Raw genomic sequence first — 23945 nt, 5'->3', positions numbered from 1 at the left:
TCGCCCCATACCCCACCACTTTCAGATTGGTATAATTTGCAACAGCTGGCCAGTCTTAAAAAAAAAATGACTGTCTTTTATTGTGTTTGGGAAAGCCTACAAGGAAAATTATGACTTGGGAACCTCAAGGGACAGAGAAAGACTTTCCCACACTGCTGCGCACCATCTCATCTCTGGGATAGAGAAACCACTTCTGTGTGCTGGCCAAAGCTATTCTGGCCGTTAACCACCTCCCAGATCACAAAGGGATAAGTTATGGTGAAGTTTTTCACATCCTGATAGTGAATGGTTTCCGATGTAGGCCTACAGAGGATAGAACATACAAAAGAGTTCAAGCACAACTTCAGTAGCAGAAGATTTGGCCAGTAGTACATTGAAAGCAATATTATAAGTGTGTAGCATTAATTTAACTCTTTGAAGTATATGTAGGAATTAAATGCTATTTTGAGTGGACATGCCTCAGTCATATCAAAGTCACTAACTTGGGTTAATAAGCTATTTTACGATTGTTATCTGGATAATAGGCGGAACTGTTCATATCCTGCAGGTGTTCACTGCACGTTCATAGGAGTAAAAGATTGAACAATGTTTTAACAGTTTGCTTTGTTAGTTTTACTTCACTAAATCATGGTGCTGCCTCTTGGAATACAAATTGTAACCAACCTTGGCAACCATTTGTGCACTGTTAAATAGCCTAAGTAGGGAGAATCCATGCCATTTAGTAAAAAGCTTCCCTTCTCCTTTAAGGATCTCAACAAATGCCTTTAAAAGTACATTTGAAACAGAAACCTCTAGGGGATGTCTCCCTCATTGTTCACATTCTTCATAGAGACTGACATTTCAGGGAATAGGTGAAGAGAATTCCCCTCAGAGATGGGCACACCATGAATATTCATTTCTCTTCTGCACTGAGTGTGGGCTAAACTGGAGAACAGAATTTGCCTGGGGATGAACTTTCCTGAACTTACAATACAAACATTATTTGTAAGGCATCATCATGTATTTGAGGCCTAGGGATTCAAGAGTGGAGGATACTGTATTAGAAAGACAGGAAACATCTTCAACCTCTAGTTAAATGTCTGCTGTGTTGTCAAGTCGGGACATGCCTTCTTCCTGCCCAAACCAGCCCTTCAAGGGCATACTGAGATTAAAGTCATCCAAGCCTTGAATATATACAAACAAAAGCTTAAATCATAACAAAATAAATATGGTAATTTAACCAATACTTTTATTTTAAGTGACTTACCATTAACACACAAGTCACTTGTCCCTCCCCAAAAAAGGTCTCACTATTTTTACATCATTGTACGATGCATGGAATCGCTTTACAAAATAAAATGCATTACTATCTTCTTTTTTTTTTATCCATAGAGAATCAAAACAAACATGTAGGCTACTCTGCCTATTGGCTTCTTTGCCTATTCAAGCCTGCCTCAAAATACAAATACAATTTAAGGCTCTCTTGATGGATGATTGGTAGCCTATAAAATATTGCAACATTACAATTACAACCAGGGCTCAAACTAAAGGGTGTCCTGTCATACCTGGGCCGATTAAAAATAGGTCTACGGTTCAAAACAGACTCTGGGACGACAGATCCAAAATTCATACAACCACTGCACATTAGAAAATGTAAAAAACAATGAGGCTGATGCAACAGATCAGTCTGTTTAGTTTAAAATGTTGACAAAGTTTATTTTCTTCATATTATAAGCTCAACAATGCGCACATGGCTGTAGGCCCCAATATTCCAAAATGCAATTAGCAGGAAAACACCGTTCTCAAAAGCGCAAGCGGTTTCATGTGATATGAAAATCTGTTAGAATTCAAGAGGGATCAAGATCTAAAGATGTATCAACTAGCATGGGTTACTAATACAAATAGGAGTATACATTTTGCTGCTGGACAATAAAATAAAGTTGATTTGAAAACCAATAAAACATGAGAAATATGCTGGTTTCAATGGCATATTAAGCGTTTAAATAATTCTCTCAACATTTCTATGGTCGTTCGTATTTTGGCAAGACTACTTTGAAACAAGGTAAGACATGCTTAATAAAATGACATAAAACAGGCAGGTTAATAACCTCTACTTCCTCACAATCCCGGATCCGGGAGCACCCCCATCAGTAAAAAAGCTGACTAGCATAGCCTAGCATAGCGTCACAAGTAAATACTAGCATCTAAATATCATTAAATCACAAGTCCAAGACACCAGATGAAAGATACACATCTTGTGAATCCAGCCATCATTTCTGATTTTTAAAATGTTTTACAGGGAAGACACAATATGTAAATCTATTAGCTAACCACGATAGCAAAAGACACCACTTTTTTTACTCCACCATTTTTTTCCTGCATAGGTAGCTATCACAATTTCGACCAAACAAAGATATAAATAGCCACTAACCAAGAAACAACTTCATCAGATGACAGTCTGATAACATATTTATTGTATAGCATATGTTTTGTTAGAAAAATGTGCATATTTCAGGTATAAATCATAGTTTACCATTGCAGCCACCATCACAACTCTCACCAAAGCAACTAGAATAACTACAGAGACCAACGTGAATTACCCAAATACTCATCATAAAACATTTATGAAAAATACACAGCGTACAGCAAATGAAAGACAAAGATCTTGTGAATCCAGCCAATATTTCAGATTTTTTAAGTGTTTTACAGCGAAAACACAATATAGCATTATATTAGCTTACTACAATAGCCAACCACACAGCAGCATTGATTCAGGCCAACAATAGCGATAACGAATAAACCAGCAAAAGATATTAATTTTTTCACTAACCTTCTCAAACTTCTTCAGATGACAGTCCTATAACATCATATTACACAATACATATAGAGTTTGTTCGAAAATGTGCAAATTTAGCGGCACAAATCGTGGTTATACAATGAGAAAAGTAGCCAGGCTGCCAACAATATGTCGGGAGAAATCTTGGGAGAGGCACCTAATCTAATCAGTAACTAATCATAAACTTGACTAAAAAATACAGGTTGGACAGCAAATGAAAGATACATTAGTTCTTAATGCAACCGCTGTGTTAGATTTTTAAAATTAACGTTACTACAACATACAGCGTGCGTTAAAGCGAGACCGCACCTAGATTAATGGCAGAATATGAGTTCTACATTTTTCAACAGAACAACGAATTAACATCATATATAGTTCTTACTTTTTGATGAACTCCCATCAGAATCTTGGGCAAGGTGTCCTTAGTCCAAAAGAATCGTTGCTCGGTTGTAGATTGTCGCCTTCAACGTTGGAATTAGCAGTAAACATTAGCCATGTGGCAAAGACGTGCCCAACTCCATAAAACGCAGCATAAATAAATATCCGAAAATCGCAATATAATGATATAAACTGATATAACTCGGTTTAATATAACAACATTATGATGTCTTTAACACCTATATCGAATAAAAACAGAGCCGGATATATCTAAGGGCTATAACGGGAGCATTCTAGAACGACAGCCAGAGATCCTTTCTGCGTCAGAGCGAAGAGGACAAAGGACGGACACCACGTTGCAAGGCCATTTATAAGCTCTCAGATCTGCCTAGAAACACCATTTCAATTCTCACTATTCGCTGACATCCAGGGGAAGGCGTATGCAGTGCATCTCAACCAATAGAAGACAGGCAGATTTATAAACGGATCTCAGAACACCCAGCAGAATTCAGCACTCACATCCTCATAGGAAAATTGCTCTAGCTCCAGTTCTGTTTTACTCACAGATATAATTCAAACGGTTTTAGAAACTAGAGAGTGTTTTCTATCCAATAGTAATAATAATATGCATATTGTACGAGCAAGAATTGAGTACGAGGCAGTTTAATTTGGGAACGAAATTATTACAAAGTGCAAACAGCACCCCCTATTGAAAAGAAGTTTTAACAATTGAGTTTATATTTTTTACAGGGACAGTGCACATTAATCAATGTTTCAGTAAAAGTGCCGGTTTTAGCCAGTCGGCTAATTTTCAACCGCAGTCCCTGGGCAGGTTATTAAAAACAATATAGACAATCATAGAGCAGTGAGCACACGCAGAGCAACAGAACAAAAAGCAACAAGACAAAATCCATAAAAGCAACAAAGTGTTTCCACACCTCACAAGCTACAGACAACATGGAAAGCGGCAATACACAGCTAGGGATTATGTTCACAAATCTGATTGACCTTTAGCCATTTTTTTGTGAAAGTGTGATAGGTGGTGCAGTTATGTGTGTCTGATGACAGTGTATTCCAGACATGGAAAGCTCTCTGAGAAAGCGGATTTACTAAAAGTGCTTTTCCTTAAGGGAACTATACAGTCACCTCTCATGGCAGACCTTGTGGATCTGCTGCCATACGTTTGGGTTTTCTGTTTAACAAAAATACTGAGTGGAGGGGGAGCCAGGCCATTTAGGATCTTGAATACAAGACATGCGTCGGTGTATTGCACAAGATTATCCCAACTCAGGAGCTCATGCTTTCTGAGCATGTAACAGTGATGATGGCTATTGGGCCATCATCACTGTGGACTGAATAGGTAGATGGACTGAATAGGTTAAGGTTGTACAGCAAGCGGGGGAGTATCATAGATTTGAATAACAGTTTTTCTACCTCTTTATATGAAATTGTTTGACTACATCGGAAATTAGGTTGAATTTGGTTATTTGAATTACATTTCACATGCTTTTTAAAAAGAGAGGTTGGAATCAAGTATGATGCCAAGGTACTTAAAATCAGATACCACCTGGAGCTTCTCCCCTGACACATAGACATCTGGCTCAGTAGCATCTGTTGCCCATGTTGTGAAAAACATGGAGTTTTTTTCACATTGAGATGCAAACACGAGACACTGAGCCACTTTGTAACCTGGACCATTACAGTAGTGAGTTCTTGTGCAGCTTGTTGTTAGCTCTTTGCATGCACATATATCACTGTATCATCTGCATACATTTGAACTTCAGACCCAGTACAGACAGAAGGCAGATCATTAATGTACAGGCTGAACAGGAGGGGCCCCAGTATTGACCCTTGGGGCACGCCCACATCATAGCTAAGAGTGGGCGACAGCTCATTGCTCACTCTGACACACTGAGTTCTGCCTTCAAGGTATGATTTCATCCATCTCAAGGCTTCGGAGGAAAGTTGAACTTGGACAATTTTGTGATGAGAATCTTATGGTTAACAGTATCCAAAGCCTTCCTTAGGTCCAGAAACACAGCCCCAACAATGCCCCATTTTTCCATCTTGGACTTCACATTTTCCAGAAGAAAGCTAAAGCTAAGTTAAATTGTTAAACAGTTTCAAAATGCTGACCACCTCCACTCAGATTCAAGGTGGGTGATGTGTGGTGCGCAACAGGCACTGTCCTTCACTCTCCGGTCTTGTGACCATTTGATCTGAACACACCGTGCCGCGAGTATGTTTGCAGAATCAAGCCTATAAACGTTAATTATCCTTTATTATCGCTGTCAAACATGACTGTCGTTTAGCATATATTTACGTAATTAAAAGTTTGGTTACATTTTCTGGCGCCTCCCTCATGTCAGCATCTGTTTGGACACGAGGCTGTAGCCAATATGCATATCACCTACACTTTGACATGTAGGCTTTTATATTTAAGTAAATAATGGATTTGAATATTACTCCAATGTTGGCCTCTCTTATCCAATTCTGATTGGAGTAATTGTTTGATATTGTGATGAGTTTTTTTTTACTTCTCCATTGTGACAACTTAAATCTATATTCTTCTTGTCTGACTTTTATTTTATTGTCACGGACAAGAGCTAATGTCGAGCCCTGCATCTAGGCCAATCATTCTCTAAAGAATAAGATCAAATGCATAGCCGCACAAACAGCAAGATTTTGAATTAAAATATTTTATTTGACCTCAACAAGCCAACTAGCAACAAACATACTTCGAGGGAGGTCGATGTGTCCTTCAAACAAAGGTTGGCAAACAGAATGTAAAGAGGACTGCCTGCCTTAAAAAGAAGAACACCACCATTGTGGCTTTTAGCTTCCTTTCCCACTCCCTTAGTCACCTCCCCACAGTGATTCACATAATGTGAACAATCAGTGAACTTATGCATTTAGTGATAATGGGAAACTAACAGAGGCCAATTCATGCCAAGCGTGCCAGCCTTGTGTGCACTTGTGAGACTTTAATCTATTAGTAGGCCTAAGTCAATAATAAAATGATATTAAAAGTTTAATGTTGCGAATGACAGGATGTAGGAAATAAGTTGAGAATATGACTGTACAGAAATTGTTCACTTTTCCCCCCTTGAACATACTGTCAACATTTAATAATATTAACAACATAATAAGCTTGGAAAGTACCGGTGACTGGAAAAATAAAAGAAACAGTTTCTTAAATAGGGCGTTGGGCCACCCCGAGCCAGAACAGCTTTAATGCACCGTGGCATAGATTCTACAAGTGTCTGGATATATAGGGTTGGGCTGTATGCAGATTTTCATACTGTCATACCGTTTCTGTACCATACCAGGGTATACGGTATTACCGGAAGTGCACACAAAGTGGCTCTACTTAAACATAAAAACGCACAAAATTTATGCAACCAGAAAATTGGATTGAATATCTCTGCTGTAACCAAGAAGCGTGATCTTGAAATCAAGCCACTTAGCTAGCAAGTTAACTGGAGCCCTGAGTTTGATATCATTTTCCTATAGTTATACTTAACTTAGTTAAAAGCAGTGGCGTAGCACACACACACATTTTTTAGAAACGGTATTCAAAATCATACCATCGGTATTTTGCCCAAGCCTAGTCTGGAACTCTTCCATCATTTGGTGTTTTGTTGATGGTGGTGGAAAACACCGTCTCAGGCACAGCTCCAGAATCTCCCATAAGTGTTCAATTGGGTTGAGATCTAGTGACTGAGGAGGCCATAGCATATGGTTTATGTCATTTTCATGCTCATCAAACCATTCAGTGACCACTCGTGCCCTGTGGATGGGGGGGATTGTTATCCTATGGGGGCATAGCCATGGTAGCCAAAATAATGGCCCCATCTAGCATTTTTATACATGACCCTAAGCATGATGGGATGTTAATAGCTTAATTGACTCAGGAACAACACCTGTGTGGAAGCACCTGCTTTTAAACAACGTTGTATCCCTCATTTACTCAAGTGTTTCCATTATTTTGGGACCTGTATGTCAGATAACACAGTAGTGTTCATGCCATTTATAGTAATCACTCTAATATCAATAAGACAGCATCAGCAATCCTGAATGTTAGGGCTCATTGCACCAGGAGCTTAGGTAATGAGAAGAGTCAATTGGAATTGCAAACTTGAGTGCTACTTCATAAAAGGAAATTATATTTTCCTACCCCTGGCTATGGTGTGCTTATCTTGAAGTGTATTGTGCTTTGAGGGTGTTATGGCAGAATGTGTAGACTGAACATGTAGTGTTTGTCCCATGTTTCATGAGCGGAAATAAAAGAACCCAGAAATGTTCCTTACACACACAAAAAAAATGCTTAATCTCTCTCAAATGTTGTGCACAAATTTGTTTACATCCCTGTTAGTGAGCATTTCTCCTTTGCCAAGAGACAATCAATCCACTTTACAGGTGTGGCATATCAAGACGCTGATTAAATAGCATGATCATTACACTGCTGCACTTAGGGCTGTTGCGGTGACCGTATTACCGGCACACTGTCGGTCACGAGTCATGAAGGCAGTCAAATTCCTCATGACCGTTTATTCATGGTAATTAGGCTTTTCCCAGCTCTGATGCTGCTCTGGTCATTAGTAGCCTACCAAACTTTCAAACTGCCTGGTACTTAGTACTCTATTGTCCCTCTAACCACTCTGACATCAAGGCAAATGTAATCAAAAATCCAATCAAACACTTGAGAGCCCATGTTGCACAACATTTCTATTGGCTATGCAACTTCGGGAAAAAAACTGTGATTTCCATTAATAAAAAGAGGATCCCATGAGCTTTCTATAGGCCAGGCCTACTATAGTAAGCACATTGGTTACATTTACAACAGGAGTATAGGCTACCTGGGAGGCATGAAAACAAGCCACGGGGGAAAAGCGTCCTCCATTTGCTATTGTAGGCTGTGTGTGGAAGCCAAATATGTTTATGTTAATTGACGGTCAATTACCGTGAGACTGACAGTTATTTGCTTGACAATCACCGCTGACAAAATTGCGTGACCGCCACAGCCCTAGGTGCAATAAAAGGCCACTAAATGTCTCAAGTTATGAGGGAGGCAGCAATTGGCATGCTGACTGCAGGAATGTCTACCAGAGCTGTTGCCAGAGAATTGGACGTTAATTTCTCTACTATAAGCTGCCTACAACATCGTTTTAGAAAATTTGGCAGTACGTCTAACCGGCCTCACAACCACAGACCACGCGTATGGCGTTGTGTGGACGAGTGGTTTGCTAATGTCAATGTTGTGAACAGATTTCCCCATGGGGGCAGTGGGGTTATTGAATAGGCAGGTATAAGCTACAGACAAAAAACACAATTGTATTTTATCGAGGGCAATTTGAATGCAAAGACACACCTTGATGAGATCCTGAGGCCCATTGTCGTGCCATTCATCCTCCGCCATCACCTCATGTTTCAGCATGATAATACACGGCCCCATGTCGCAAAGATCTGTACACAATTCCCGGAAGCTGAAAATGTACCATTTCTTCCATGGCCTGCATACTCACCCGACATGTCCCCCATTGAGCATGTTATGGATACTTTGGATCAACGTGTACGACAGAGAGTTCCAGTTCCTGCAAATATCCAGCAACTTCACAGAGCCATTGAAGAGGGACAACATTCCACAGGCCACAATCAACAGCCTGATCAACTCTATGCGAAGGAGATGTCATACTGCATGAGGCAAATGGTGGACACACACCAGATACCGACTAGCTTTCTAATCCGAACTCCTACTTAAAAAAAAAAAAAAGGTATGTGACCAACAGATGTATATCTGTATTCCCAGTCATGTGATATCTGCAGATTAGGGCCCAACGTATTTATTTCAATTGACTGATAGTTCATATATGAACTCAGTAAAATCTTTGAAATTGTTGCGTTTATATAATTTTTCATTATAGAATAGGTGACTACAGCCCTCCACCAGCTTATCAAAGTGTGTTACCTTAGGCTACAAAGAAGCTACAAGGAGACCTGACTAAACCACTCAGGAATGTCGAGTACTAAAACAGTAGTGCTGGGTGAATACTGAAACTCGTCTCAAATACGTCATGGAACGTTTTTCATTTGAAATTAACTCTAGAAAAAGCACTCTTCCAATCATTATTGGAAGGACAGTTATATTTCAGTACATGGGTCTCCACAACATGTGACCCCCCCACAGTTGAACTTAAAATGTCTCGCATCATCGTCCATTTCATCTGGCCTACTCTATAAAGTACTCATTAGTCAAAGCTAACAAGACCCAGATGGAGCATTTGATATTCATAGCTCGAGTCTAGAACTTTCAGCTGTGCGGCAGTTTGCGCAAATTCCAGTATGTAAAAGTATAACTAACTGAGAAATCCATTCCTCTGGTTAAATGTAATGCATGAAGAGCATGATAACCGTTTTCATGACTCTGAATACACAAAGAAAACGCAAATATATATTTTAGGCATATTTTACACACAGATTGAATTCAATGAGCTGACAAGGTTAAAAAAAACTGTCGCTCTGCGCCTGAACAATGCAGTTATCCCACTGTTCCTAGACAGTCATTGAAAATAAGAATTTGTTCTTAACTGACTTGCCTAGTTAAATAAAGGTAAAATACAAATTAATAATAAAGCGTATCTACTGATGGCGTCAGGAGCTGTCTTGTCCGCCGCAAAGAATTGAGCAGTCAGTGTGTGATTGCCATACAAACATTGTTGCACATCTCGGCTTGTCAACTAGGATTTGTTTTCAAATTGAAACTTTGTAATCAAACCTATTCTATTCGTGGTTCATTTTAACAGTTGTTTCGAGGTCAATGTTTGCTCCGAGTTAAAAAGTCACCCCCTAATCCGTCTGCAGATGAGATGAATAGTGCTCTTACGGTAACGGTAGCTAAACATATTGGACTGTTTTATGCGCTTGAAACATAATAAAACCAACACTTACCAAGATGAAGAGTTAGATTGATTGAGTGTGGATACTGGATGCCCGCTAACATAGTCTGACTTTGCCACCAGGTTGTGTCCTGTTGATTGTTGTAATCGGTGAGGTACACAGCACTGTGGTGTTGTCTGCGATCCCTGGCATCGCAGATGTGGCACGACTTGGTGACCCCCGTAACCCCGGTTTGTACGCAGTATTCTTCTGGTGGAGAGCCACAAGTATTGGTAGCTACCACAGTGACATTGAAAGCAGCGTTGACAAACTCTGGCATGCATCGCTGAGGACGACTCGAATCGTCAGTGCATTCATCCATAGCACTGTGGCTGAAGACAGCCAAACAAGTAAATGAAAACAAAACTTGAATAACCCAACGCATTCTCAGCTATTCTAAAAGCCGTTTCAAATTTAAGCTACAACTACACGAATCCCTCTATTACACCTTTGAACTTTCAACTTATTGGTAACTACCCAGTTACCGCAATCTTGATAAAACAAGTAAAACCATGCGGAAAACTTTCAATCGCTTCTCTTTAAAAATGCGTTTGTTCCTTCCAGAATTATTGTCCTTGCTCTAACGCAGACTTCCACGGTCTCAGTGCTTTGTGTCCACCGCCATGGAGAAACTTCAGAAGGAAAATAACTATATCCGACTACACCCTAGGATCTACTGCGCAAGTCAAAACTTGAAAAAAAATCTCGACGTCGACTTCCGCGTGAAGGATGCTTTGATGACGCGCAGAATCTTTTACGAGTTTAACATAACGTTCTTCAAACTATCACCACTGTTTTAGTTTTCCACTCTTTTGACAGTGCGTATTGCCTGCCAGAAACGCAAAACCGCACATTTCAATACAACACGACAAACAAAACTTCGACAGTATCAACCATGCATTATTTATTTATAAACTAGTGAAAAAAAGCGGGGGGGGGGGGGGGGGGGGGGTTGTCAAAAAAAACGCCTATCTGCAGGTAATATTAAGACACGTTAATGAATAAACATATAGGAGTTGAAAAATAGTATCTATACAGATACTTAAAATAGTGTAAAAAGGCCTAGAGTAAGCATACATATTAAGCCCACTTCCATCTTCGGATTCAAAGAAAAAATAAACATTTCCTGCTGAGTAATGTTTCAACCATTAATCTGGTTGTTCTTTAACAGTTTTTATTCTAAACCAATCCGATTATTGGAGTTATTGACAGTTGTGTAACCTCCCAGTAATGGCCCATTTGAAAGCTGCAATAAAACTTGAGGCGACCCTCAGATAAACTCATTATTCAGATATTTGATAAGTGACCATACTTTATGTAAAATTAAGAGATGAATGTTCTGATATATTATTACTATTTCTTGCCATTTGAAAATATGTTTTTTTCATGCTAGCAGTTGTGCCTGCATGTCAGTCACACAGTAACAACATAACTTGGTGAACTATATAACAAGATCATACATTTCAGGCATTTAGAGCTTACATTTTTAAATGCATTTTTTCTTATTTAACTGTTAAATTAACCTTGCATTGTTATGCACAGACACCATTTTTGTCAATTTGACATTTATCTCAGGTGGGCTTAAAGGTATAGTAGCACAAAAAGCACTCCCTCTATACAGAATGTAAATGGTAATAAATATATATATTTCAACATGATCAATACTAACGTTGCATAATATTGTAGTCTAATGTGTCTATTTATACCACAAACCATTGGTTTCCAAATATTTTCGAAATAGACTTTGCTATTCTGTCTTTTTCATCTTAAATCACTGTTCCAACTAAGCCCAGTATGTTCCTATTAAGCCCGATTTATATTGAAACATATGGATAGTGTTGATATCCCTAATATTCAGTGAACGTGAGCATAAATATTTTTTGTTCAGATTTAAGTTGATTAAAACAAACAAAATAGTTACGCATAAGTTGCATCTATCCATGGTGCCTTTACCAAGATTAGAAACGATTAGGAACAATTAAAAACCTCTGTACTCTCTCCAAGACGTTTGGAATGGACAGTTGGTCGTTGATGCGGACAGAAAATAATAAGATCAGGGTTGAGGGATAGTTTTGGACAAAAATGCAAACAAATGAGGGACAAGAAGATGACTACTCGTGCACTTTTGGGTGGGGGCAATGTCATATTGTTGTCCTTCATTCATCCTGGTGATTCTGTTTTTAGCTCCACCCCCTGTACTTTTGTAATACAACAGTAGAGGGGGAGATTTGAAACTGTCTTCAGATAGTTCAATTTGTCTTCCTAAAACCTAATTAACAAGAATAGCAATACAGCAGATGTGAATCAGCTTTCAGATAATTAATTTGAAGTTGTGTGTTAGTGTCTTTTTTTTCAACTAATCATGTCTTGACTGAAGTCTATGATTAGTTGAATTAGGTTGACAAGAACAAAAGCCTAAGTCCGCATTGATCTCTGTGGATATGATTGGACACCCCTCTGTTGAGTGCCACTTTCATGCTGAATAGTAATGATCAGTTTATATTTTAGGGGATATTAATATAATACAATTTTATATAAGAAATGTCAGTTTGTAAGTTAACATTTGGAAATTTATTCAAATGTATGAATTAAGAGGTGGGCTTATTTGGAACACCCATGAGCTTAATAAAATGGGTACATTCGTTACCCTTTAAGCCCAGTCCAAACTCATCAAATATTTGTATGTCTTATTAAAAAAAATTGTAAGTACAGTCCTAAAACTTCACATGAGAGATTCATCTTTTAATTTATACTCACTTTTCGGATTATTATTATTATTTTTTAACTAGGTGTGTCAGTTAAGAACAAATTCTTATTTACAATGACGGCCTACCCCGGCCAAACCCTAACGACACTGGGCCAATTGTGCGGCGCCCTATTGGACTCCCAATCACGGCCGGTTGTGATACAGCCTCTCATCGAACCAGGGTTTGTAGTGATGCCTCGAGCACTGAGATGCTGCGCCACTCGGAAGCCTAATATTAGGGCAATATGTTAGAAATGTCTAAACTTAGATTTTGGTGTGGTTAATAGGTATACTTACCCTAATCAAAAAAACATAATTTGTAGGCATAAACTTTTCTCATTGGTTGTCAAAAATGGGTCACCAAATGGCATCTCAATAGCAATAAACCCAAACTTTTTCTTAGGCAGTGTGCAGCAGAGGCATCCCAAAACAAAATACAGAACTGCCCTTAAGAACCTAGATTTTCTATTGAAACCAAGTTAAGTCTATTAAAAAGTAAGCTAGAGATAAGCAGGAGGGTTATTGTCCTGCCTAAGTAGGCTTGGGCGATATACCGTTTATACTGTATACCAGGGTATTTCAAAATACCAACAGTATGATTTTCCATGGGGGCACGTGCAACGCCATTGCTTATAACTAACTATAAGAAATCTATGATGTGTCAAATAAATTATATCCATATCTGGGCTCCTGCTATACATTTGATTTGCTAACTTGCTAGATGTCAGGATTAAACTTCTTGGTTACAGCAGAGACATTCAATGCCCTCCTGGATCCCACAACCCTGCTTGTGGGAAATGACGAAGAGCTCTTATAGGACCAGGGCACAAATAATAATATTCTAATATTCAATAATTTTGCTCTTTATTTAGCCATCTTACATATAAAACTTTATTTCTTAATCGAAAATTGTGAAAAACTCACCACAGGTTAATGAGAAGGGTGTGCTTGAAAGGATGCACATAACTCTGCAAAGTTGTTTGTATTGGAGAGAGTCTCAGTCTTTTCATTTCCCACACAGTCTGTGCCTGGATTTAGTTTTCATGCTCGTGAGGGCCGAGAATCCACTCTCACATAGGTATGTGGTTGCAAAGGGTATCAGTGTCTTAAAAGCTCAATTTGCCAAGGCAGGATACCCTTGAGGGTAAAAAGTGCACGCTAACCAAGGTTGCCAGGTGCACGGTGCTTCCTCCGACACATTGGTGCGGCTGGCTTCTGGGTTGGATGCGCGCTGTGTTAAGAAGCAGTGCGGCTTGGTTGGGTTGTGTTTCGGAGGACGCATGGCTCTCAACCTTCGTCTCTCCCGAGCCCGTACGGGAGTTGTAGCGATGAGACAAGATAGTAATTACTAACAATTGGATACCACGAAATTGGGGAGAAAAAGGGGGTAAAATAAAAAATTCAACAAGCTGTTCTGTGAAAATTTTATTTATTTAACCACGAAATCTGGCAGTGGCTTCTGATTAAATAAAACATGTCAGAGGAAACACCGTGCACCTGGCAACCTTGGTTAGCGCGCACTGTGCCCGGCCCGCCACAGGAGTCGCTGGTGCGCGATGGGACAAGGATATCCCTACCGGCCAAACCCTCCCTAACCCGGACGACGCTAGGCCAATTGTGCGTCGCCCCACGGACCTCCCGGTCGCGGCCGGCTGCGACAGAATCTGGGCGCGAACCCAGAATCTCTGGTGGCACAGCTAGCGCTGCGATACAGTGCCCTAGACCACTGCGCCACCCGGGAGGCCCCAGCTTGTTGAAATTTTGATGAGGCTCTCTTGTTCAGATATCTGTAAGTGGACTGGAGGCATGGCATGAAAGGGATAGCGAATCCAGTTTGTGTCATCTGTTTCGGGAAAGTACCTGCGTAATTGCGCACCCAACTGACTCAGGTGCTTCGCAATATCACATTTGACATTGTCCGTAAACTTAAGTTCATTTGCACACCAAATAAATTATACAATGATGGAACAACCAGTGTGTTGTCCTTGTTAATGCAGACAACTTCTTAATCATAGCCTCAATTTTGTCCCGCACACTGAATATAGTTGCAGAGTCCCTGTAAATCATAGATTGAGATGATTCAGGCGAGAAAAAACATCACCCAGATAAGCCAGTCGTGAGAAACTCGTCATCATGCAAGTGGTCAGAGAAGTGAAAATTATGATCAGCAAAGAAAACTTTAAGGTCATCTCTCAATAAAAAAAAACATGTCAATACTTTGCCCCTTGATAACCAGCGTCTGTATGTTGGAAATTTCTATCAGCACGTTAAATGTGCGCAACCAGAGGTAAAAAAATTCTAGACCACCTTTACTCCAAACAGACGCATAAAAAGCTCTCCCTTGCCCTCCATTTGGCAAATCTGACCATAATTCTATCCTCCCGATTCCAGCTTACAAGCAAAAATTAAAGCAGGAAGCGCCAGTGACTAGATAAATAAAAAAGTGGTCAGATGAAGCAGATGCTAAGCTACAGGACTGTTTTGCTAGCACAGACTGGAATATTTCCGGGATTTCTCCGATGGCATTGAGGAGTATACCACATCAGTCATTGGCTTCATCAATAAGTGCATCGATGACGTCGTCCCCACAGCGACCGTATGTACATACCCCAACCAGAAGCCATGGATTACAGGCAACATCCACACTGAGCTAAAGGCTAGAGCTTCCGCTTTCAAGGAGCGGGACTCTAACCCGGAAGCTTATAAGAAATCCCGCTATGCCCTCTGACGAACCATCAAACAAGTAAAGCGTCAATACAGGACTAAGATCGAGTGGTACTACACCGGCGCTGATGCTCGCCGGATGTGGCAGGGCTTGCAAACCATTACAGACTACAAAGGGAAGCACAGCCCGAGAGTTGCCCAGTGACACGAGCCTACCAGACGAGCTAAACTACTTCTATGCTCGCTTCGAGGCAAAAAAAACTGAAACATGCATGAGAGCACCAGCTGTCCTGGAAGACTGTGTGATCACTCTCTCTGCAGCCATTGTGAGTAAGACCTTGAAACAGGTCAACATTTACAAGGTCGCAGGGTCAGACGGATTACCAGGACGTGTACTGCGAGCATGCGCTGACTAACTAGCAAGTGTCTTCACTGACATTTTCAACCTCACCCTGTCCGAGTCTGTAATATCAACATGTTTCAAGCAGACCACCATAGTGCTTGTGCCCAAGAACACTAAGATAACCTGTCTAAATGACTACCGACCTGTAGCACTCACGTCTGTAGTCATGAAGTGCTTTGAAAGGCTGGTCATGGCTCACAAACCATTATCCTAGAAACCCAAGACCCACTTCAATTTGCATACCGCCCCAACAGATCCACAGATGATGCAATCTCTATTGCACTCCACACTGCCCTTTCCCACCTGGATAAAAGGAACACCTATGTGAGAATGCTATTCATTGACTACAGCTCAGCGTTCAACACCATAGTGCCCTCAAAGCTCATCAATAAGCTAAGGACCCTGGACTAAACACCTTCCTCTGCAACTGGATCCTGGACTTCCTGACAGGCCGCCCCTAGGTGGTAAAGGTAGGTAACAACACATTTTCCACGCTGATCCTCAACACAGGGGCCTCTCAGGGGTGCGTGCTCAGTCCCCTCCTGTACTCCCTGTTCACTCATGACTGCACGGCCAGGCACGACTCCAACATCATCATTAAGTTTGCCGATGACAAAACAGTGGTAGGCCTGATCACAGACAACGACGAGACAGCCTATAGGGAGGAGGTCAGAGACCTGGCCGTGTGGTGCCAGGACAACAACCTCTCCCTCAACGTGATCAAGAGAAAGGAGATGATTGTAGACTACAGGAAAAGAGGACCGAGCACACCCCCATTCTCATCAACGGGGCTGCAGTGGTGCAGGTTGTGAGCTTCAAGTTCCTTGGTGTTCACATCACCAACAAACGAACATGGTCTCAAGCACACCAAGACAGTTGTGAAGAAGGCGCTACAAAACCAATTCCCCCTCAGGAGACTCAAAAGATTTGGCATGGGTCCTCAGATCCTCAAAAGGTTCTACGGCTGCACCATCGAGAGCATCCTGTCCGGTTGCATCACTGCCTGGTATGGCAACTGCTCGGACTCCGACAGCAAGGCACTACAGAGGGTAGTGCGAATGGTCCAGTACATCACTGGGCAAAGCTTCCTGCCATCCAGGACCTCTATACCAGACGGTGTCAGAGGAAGGCACTAAACATTGTCAAAGACTCCAGCCACCCAAATCATAGACTGTTCTCTGCTACCGCACGGCAAGCGGTACCGGAGCACCAAGTCTAGGTCCAAGAGGCTCCTAAACAGCTTCTACCCCCAAGCCGTAAGACTCCTGAACACCTACCTCTTTTACACCGCTGCTACTTTGTTGTTATCATATATGCATAGTCACTTTAATAACTCTACCTACATGTACATATTACCTCAACCAACCGGTACCCCCCTGTATATAGTCTCGCTATTGTTATTTTACTGCTGCTCTTTAATTACTTGTCACTTTTATTTCTTATTCGTATTTTTTGAAACTGCATTGTTGGCTAGGGGCTCGTAAGTAAGCATGTCACTGTAAGGTTGTATTCGGCACATGTGACTAATAAAATTGTATTTTCTTTAAAAGTTAACCATTTTCACTGTAGTGTCCAAAACAGCTTTCAAGCCATCAGGCATTCCTTTGGCAGCAAGAGCCTCTCGGTGGATGCTGCAGTGTACCAACAATACAGATACCAACATGAGCAGCAGCTACGTTTGGCTACATATGGATCGTTAGTGGAATTCCCGCGAGAGAGAAACGGTGAATGTGATTGGATGTTAATTATTTGACTAGGCTACCTGTATTTGACATTGTGTTGTTATTTTGTTGAACACTAGATGGGTAAATTTTATTTTTGGCGGTGAAACGAGGCTACTCAGGCGAGAAAAAAACCTAACCCAACTGTATAGCCCCGTTTGAAAATATAAATGGACTGTTTGAAAATGTGAAAAAAATAAGATATATACACTACCGTTCAAAAGTTTGGGGTCACTTAGAAATTAACTTGTTTTTGAAAGAAAAGCAAATTTTTTGCCCATTAAAATAACATCAAATTGATCAGAAATACAGTATTCACATTGGACAACTGAGCAAGCAGGACAAGTACATTAGAATGCCTAGTTTGAGAAATAGACACCTCTCAAGTCCTCAACTGGCAGCTTCATTAAATAGTACCCGCAAAACACCAGTCTCAACGTCAACAGTGAAGATGCGACTCGGGTGCTGGCCTTCTAAGCAGAGTTGCAAAGAAAAAGCCATATCTCAGACTGGCCAATAAAAAGAAAAGATTAAGATGGGCAAAAGAACAGACACTGGACAGAGGAACTCAGCCTAGAAGGCTAGCATCCCGGAGTGACACAAAACATGTCAGTTTGTCACTTTCACAAGGTTGTAGTAATGACAGTTTCAGTTATTTAAGACATTGGCTCAAATCTAGGTTTTGCATTTGGATTTCAAGAAAATTAACAAGGACACATTTTTTACATTGACTTGCCAACCCCAATCTGATCTGCCGAGTCTGCTTCACAAGCATTCCCGAAATTCTCAAAACTTTGCGTCTCTGGTTTTATAAACTCTGTGGTATAGTTTGCCAGCTTGTAGTCCTAAAAACCGGAAATGAGTCAGCATTTTCTACCTCTGGTTCGTTCAGCCATTCCTATGGGGGAAATGAAGTAAAATAAGGTCTGATGTTAAAAAAGGCTTAGGCTATCTTATACGTTTTTTCCCCTATGATTTAATCAGTTAGTTAACATTATGAATTATGTTTTGATTACATAAATGCTTCACATTTTACAATAACATCAGCTGATGAAGACTATCTCATAGAACAAAATGTACAAGATCTCCTTAACCTGTGTTTACCACAGACCTCATTTTCAACATTTATCCAAAACCCCTCAAACTCACATTCATTTCCCCATAGGCTTTAGAGGCCATTACTATTGTTCTCTATGGAGTCCTTGGTTGAAAGACCTTGCCATCCCAATCTAGCTAGCTAAACTATCTTAGCAAACCATTACAGATTCGATTTAAAATATCTCTCAATCATGAAAACAGACGGTCCAGAAGAAAAATTGCAATTGAGTCACTCGGATACTTGACTTTATCAAATAGTTAGCTTGTGAACACAACTTATTCTGTTCTCTTCTGAGCGTTTTGTGATGGCGCATGCTACTTCCGGCTGCCGCTAGTACCTCGTGACCGTTTCGCGCTCAATTTTCAAATATTCAATCTGAACCAACCCAGGCTCGCGGTGCTGGGGCAAAAGTCGTTGGCTTTAGCTAACGGTAAGCAAGCGAACTAGGTTAATTTTCGAAAATAATCACTTTTATTTGCAAATCTTATACAATGGCAACTTGTGCCCCTGATCCTTTGTTTCCTCTGGAAGATTTTCATGATGAAACAGCACAGAAAGCAAGCAAGGAACATTTTAAAATACCTGTCTCAAGTGAGATGGCCCATGAAAAGGCCCAGTCTCATACCAGTACTATTCCGAACAGTGAGGTGCCAAGCTATGATGATGGTTTAACATCATTCTCTAATGCTGACTCTCCTCAAATCGTAAGGAATAAAGTCCCTATGAGAAGGAAACGTCTGGCGCCAAATCCTGACAGCGAAGAGCCATTTGATGCTAAAGAGGCCCAAGTCTTGCCACAAATCTTCATCTCCAACAAGACATACACCTACGATGAACGTGTTGTTCTGTTTTGCGATCATATTATTGGCCAGTGTTCTGTAAGTGGCTAGATCTAGCTAACTAGTAATAACGTTCACTTACTTTAGCTACCCAGTTAGCTAATTCATTTATCAACTGGCCGACAACCCAACAATGTTCACAGTCAAGTATGCTAACACATGTTTTATTTGCATGTTTAACAGGCAGAAGACGCAGATGAAGCTATACGTTTCTACATAATAGAAAAACTTGCCAGCAAACGCTCTTGGACTGCAGTGTGGAAAACTTCCCCAGAAGTCCTGTTGGTAAACTGCGATATTGGCGACCTGCCATTCGTGGGTGTGCTTGTCGACGTAAGTTAGATACTTTAATTACGGTCCTTACTATACGGGATCACTGGGACGTTCCACTCCCTACCCCATTTAACTTGAACATTAAAATGGTTACGGTAATTTAAGGGTTAAGTCAAAGATTTTTTATAACTAACCCAAGATAGAACACAGCTGGTCGTTTCCAAAGGGAACAAATGAGTCTTAATGGTCAGAACCAAGCACGAGCTAGCGAGATCCTATTGGCGCGTTGTAGCATGTATTTGCATATTTCCGTTAGGGAACGCCTACTCTGAAGTGCGCGTGCGGAGTGACTCAATTCGCCCCTACCCTCCTAAACTAACTTTTTTTTTTTTTTTTTTTTTTACTTTGGCAAAGGGTAGAATCTGCTAAACGTAGTCCACTCGGTTCATAACAAATTCAAGTTTTGGGTACAGAAACCCGTATTGAGATCAAATGTTTTATCGATGAGAAATGTTGCATAATATCGGCTAAAATCCATTACGCTCCCTCTTCTCCCACTGGGCTACCTCTCGTCACCATATTTGGTAGTGAGTGGAAACGACAACCGGATGCTTCACATAAGGGTTAGGGTTTAGGCTGTCCCAGATATCACTAACCTTTCATTACTAGCTAGTAGTTTTGTTACATCCAGATACAATTTCAAATATTTAGATACAGGTGGCTCAGCATAGAAATATAATGAATATAACAGCAAATGGCTGCCTGGTATTGTGATGAAATCATTTCCATGGTAATGTAGAATGTTAATTCAAATGATAACTGATGTGGCTCATGCAAAGGAATGTATTTTCTGTAATGTCAGTTGAGTTGAATCAAATCACAGCACATATTGATGGCTACACTTCCTGGTTTTACTTCTTGCTTTTCTCCTGTCGGTACACTCTCAACTGCTGCCAGTCCACCCATTATGCTATCATTGACTTGAATGGGGACGCCTGTTCTATTCGTTCCATTTCTATGTGGCTCACATTCGCTAACACTAATGAGCTTGCTCAGCAATCATTAGCTTGTTAACGCCACACTGCCACAGGCACAGTTAACATTATTTAGTTGACAGGGGCTCCCTCTAACATTAGCGTTTCAAACAAATACCGGTAGCTAGCTACATCTGTTAACAATGGCTCAAGAAGTTACCACTAAGCACCCAGGTCTAGATCACAGTACCATATCCACAATTCTGCCATAATTGGGATGCAAAGTGTCTGACCATTTTCCTAAACCTGAACTTTGGCTGTCTAGGTCAACTGTACACCATGCGAAGGAAAAAGCCTCCCTCTTCGAGTGTCTGTTTCCGTGGCAGAACCATATTCCTCAAACATTGCCAACTTACCAAGAGAGTTGGTTGAAGATGTGTTGAGGGAACATGACTACTCTGTGCCAATCTTGGATGTCTACCCCATACAAGGGATGGGAGCTGATGTAGACAACATTGCAGAGTATCTGGAACATGCAAGGTGAATAACATTAGGGAACTCCTCTAATACAGTGTAAATCCAAATTCCAGATTTTGTCTTCATGCTTCCCTGCAGGTTTTTCTACGATTTTCTCTGGAGGGACTGGGATGATGATGAGGAATGTGACGAGTACGCAGGAGTCATTGAGAAACGCATACAGCTGTAAGCATACCCTCCGCATTTCAGCAGAGCCAACCAAAAACAAGCCACAAAGATTAGATATGGTGTCACTGCTGTGTTGAATGATGTTCACCTGGACTATGCGGTGTATTTGTCTGCAGGTATTATGACATTCAGGATGGAACCATCCCTGGTCCAATCAGTGAGCGATACCGCAAGACCCTGGAGGAGTACCGAAGCAAACGACTGGACTTGACAAAGTTCCAGACCAAAATCCGTGGGGAGGCCTTACCAGGGGAGGCTGTGGAGTGCTGGAAAAAGTACTATGAAATGTCAATGCTCTGTGGGCTCCTGAAGTTCTGGGAAGACCTACGACTCAGGTAAGATATGATCATTGGTCCTAGCTTTTCTCAACATCCAACTACCAATGCTGACATAGTGTAAAACAGCTAGTATTGCTGCTCAACTAATCTTGTTCTTTAGTCAGCAGTTCTTGTAATGAGCCGTAGTGTTGATTTAATACCAAGATATTGCTTTAAATGTCTTTAGGAGCCATGGACCCTTCTATCCAAGGATCTACAAACGCAGAAAGGGACAGAGAACATCTGGAAGGATTGTGACACACATTGTTGCCCAGATAATGACAACAGACATGGTTGGTGTGCTGGATCTGGTGTTATTCACTGCAGTCATGTAATTTTTTTGTTGCGAAAATGATTGTTTTTAACTTGATTTATTGCAGCTTATCTCAGTTATTTCAAAACGTTATCTTTATTTCATTGTGACCCCAGATCAAGAACTTCTCGGCGGACACTCTGATCCAGCAGCATGACAGTCTGTCAGCCGCTCTGGACTCATGCTTCTCTGGGGACACGGTGGTGGTCTTCCCAGGAGAGTACCACGCAGTTGCACTGGCATCCCTCACAGACGACATCACAATAAAGGGTAAATACGATATTACTTTTTTATATTCATGGCCATAATAAAATCTGTATATCCGTTAAAGTACAGCTGACAAGTGATACTTAAGCGTTAGTTGACCTTCATGCCTCAATGGTTCTATACTCTGCAGGAGAAGGAGAAAGGAAAGAGGTGCTGTTCTACTCTGACCCATCCCATGACAACTTTGTGGCGTCCAAAGCCTCCAAGGTGATGCTCATGAACCTGACATTGGTGCAGCATGGAACCTGTGATGGCATTGTTGTGGTGGAGTCGGGACAGTTGACCCTGGACAACTGCGTGTTGAAGTGTCAAGGCACAGGAGTGTGTGTCCTGACTGGAGCCTCTCTGGTCATGAAGAACTGTGAGATCTCTGGTGCAAAGGTAGAGTTGTCATTTTGAAAGATTGCTTTTGAGTTACATGGCTTATCTGATTGTTTATGTGTGGATGTAAATTAAGGGGCCACATGCAAAATAGAACAGAAAGTTCTCTCGAGACATACTAGAAAATGAGCACAGATTTACTTGACATTGACTTTCTCAGGGTGCAGGAGTGGAGTTGTACCCTGGCAGCGTTGCAGAGCTGCATCGGAATGAAATCCATCACTGCAGCAACCAGCTGGCGAAAGACTCGAAAGGTTCACAGGGTGGAATCAATCTCAAGGTATAGTATACAGTACTAGCATTATGGCTGTTCCATGTGAGGGGAAAATATATATATTACACAAATGTACAGGTGGAAATGCCACTAAATTCCAGTGAGGTGACAGTGTGGAAGTGGGGAAGGAATCAACTTAAACCTTTAAATCAAGGAGGAACCCTAGATTGTCAGCAGCAGCATGATATCAGTGGTATTTTAGTACGTGTAATAAATGTGGCACAGTGAAGCAGAGCCTGAGACCTAATTAAGTAGGTGACTTATGTTGGTGTCAACTCAAGTAGAAAACCAAGGATAGATCAGTGACAAAATTGTTTTCTATTCACAGGTTCTCCCTCAGCCCCAGCTGAAGCTGACAGACAATCATATTCATGATAACCACGGGTATGGCGTGACCATTCTTGTTCCTGACAATCTGTACAAAGCGAGTGAGGACCTGGAGCAGACAGCCAGTGGGGACAAGAACGAGACAGATTATCTTTCCAAGGCCCTGCAGAAACTCAGTTTGGAGATCACCACAAACAAACTGGAGTCAAACACCAAGGGTGATATAGGCTTGCTGCGCAAAATGTGGGTGAATTCCTGAGTCTAGGATTGCAGCATAAATGTGTTCTACACAATAGTTTAAACAATTTGAAGTAACCAGACTCACAATTTTACTGGATGTAGCTGTTGCTCAGTATCTTGCCATGTAACATTCGTTACTACTTTAGGTAGATTGATTTGTTTCAAGTGTTAGATTATATTTGTGTTGGTATCCATTTCAGAGAAAGATCCCAGCTTTTGTATGCACTGGCCCTATAAACAAACGTGCACTTTATGAATATTTCAATAAAATGT

The 23945-nt window shown here is 41.0% G+C and overlaps 2 protein-coding genes across 2 annotated transcripts in view; one reads left to right on the top strand and one right to left on the bottom strand.

Moving 5' to 3' along the window:
* lamc1 (laminin, gamma 1) overlaps positions 1-10754 on the bottom strand; it is an 85545-nt gene extending 74791 nt beyond the window's left edge. Inside the window, exon 1 of the mRNA XM_038963974.1 lies at positions 10142-10754. Coding sequence (XP_038819902.1) covers positions 10142-10514 — 373 coding nt within the window. The 5' untranslated portion in view covers positions 10515-10754. The remainder of the gene's footprint in view (positions 1-10141) is intronic.
* An 8730-nt stretch (positions 10755-19484) lies between these two features.
* On the top strand, positions 19485-23899 carry LOC120019849 (testicular spindle-associated protein SHCBP1L-like). Its single transcript, XM_038963262.1, has 10 exons — positions 19485-19640; positions 19785-19934; positions 21174-21388; positions 21464-21550; positions 21670-21888; positions 22058-22163; positions 22300-22453; positions 22581-22831; positions 22992-23111; positions 23434-23899. Exons 1-10 carry the CDS (start codon positions 19485-19487, stop codon positions 23689-23691), a joined length of 1716 nt encoding a protein of 571 aa, XP_038819190.1. The 3' UTR covers positions 23692-23899.
* The last annotated feature ends 46 nt before the right edge of the window (positions 23900-23945 follow it).

This window comes from Salvelinus namaycush, chromosome 25 (genome assembly GCF_016432855.1).
Source record: "Salvelinus namaycush isolate Seneca chromosome 25, SaNama_1.0, whole genome shotgun sequence".
NCBI lineage: Eukaryota > Metazoa > Chordata > Actinopteri > Salmoniformes > Salmonidae > Salvelinus > Salvelinus namaycush.
This window is presented reverse-complemented; position numbering and strand designations above follow the sequence as displayed.

Bases quoted from the DNA above. Each gene is read 5' to 3' on its own strand.
- LOC120019849 (XM_038963262.1), top strand. From the start codon at position 19,485: ATGAGAAGGAAACGTCTGGCGCCAAATCCTGACAGCGAAGAGCCATTT. The intron at 22,832-22,991 runs GTAGAGTTGTCA...TGACTTTCTCAG, and splicing joins GTGAGATCTCTGGTGCAAAG to GGTGCAGGAGTGGAGTTGTA. The intron at 23,112-23,433 runs GTATAGTATACA...TTCTATTCACAG, and splicing joins AGGGTGGAATCAATCTCAAG to GTTCTCCCTCAGCCCCAGCT.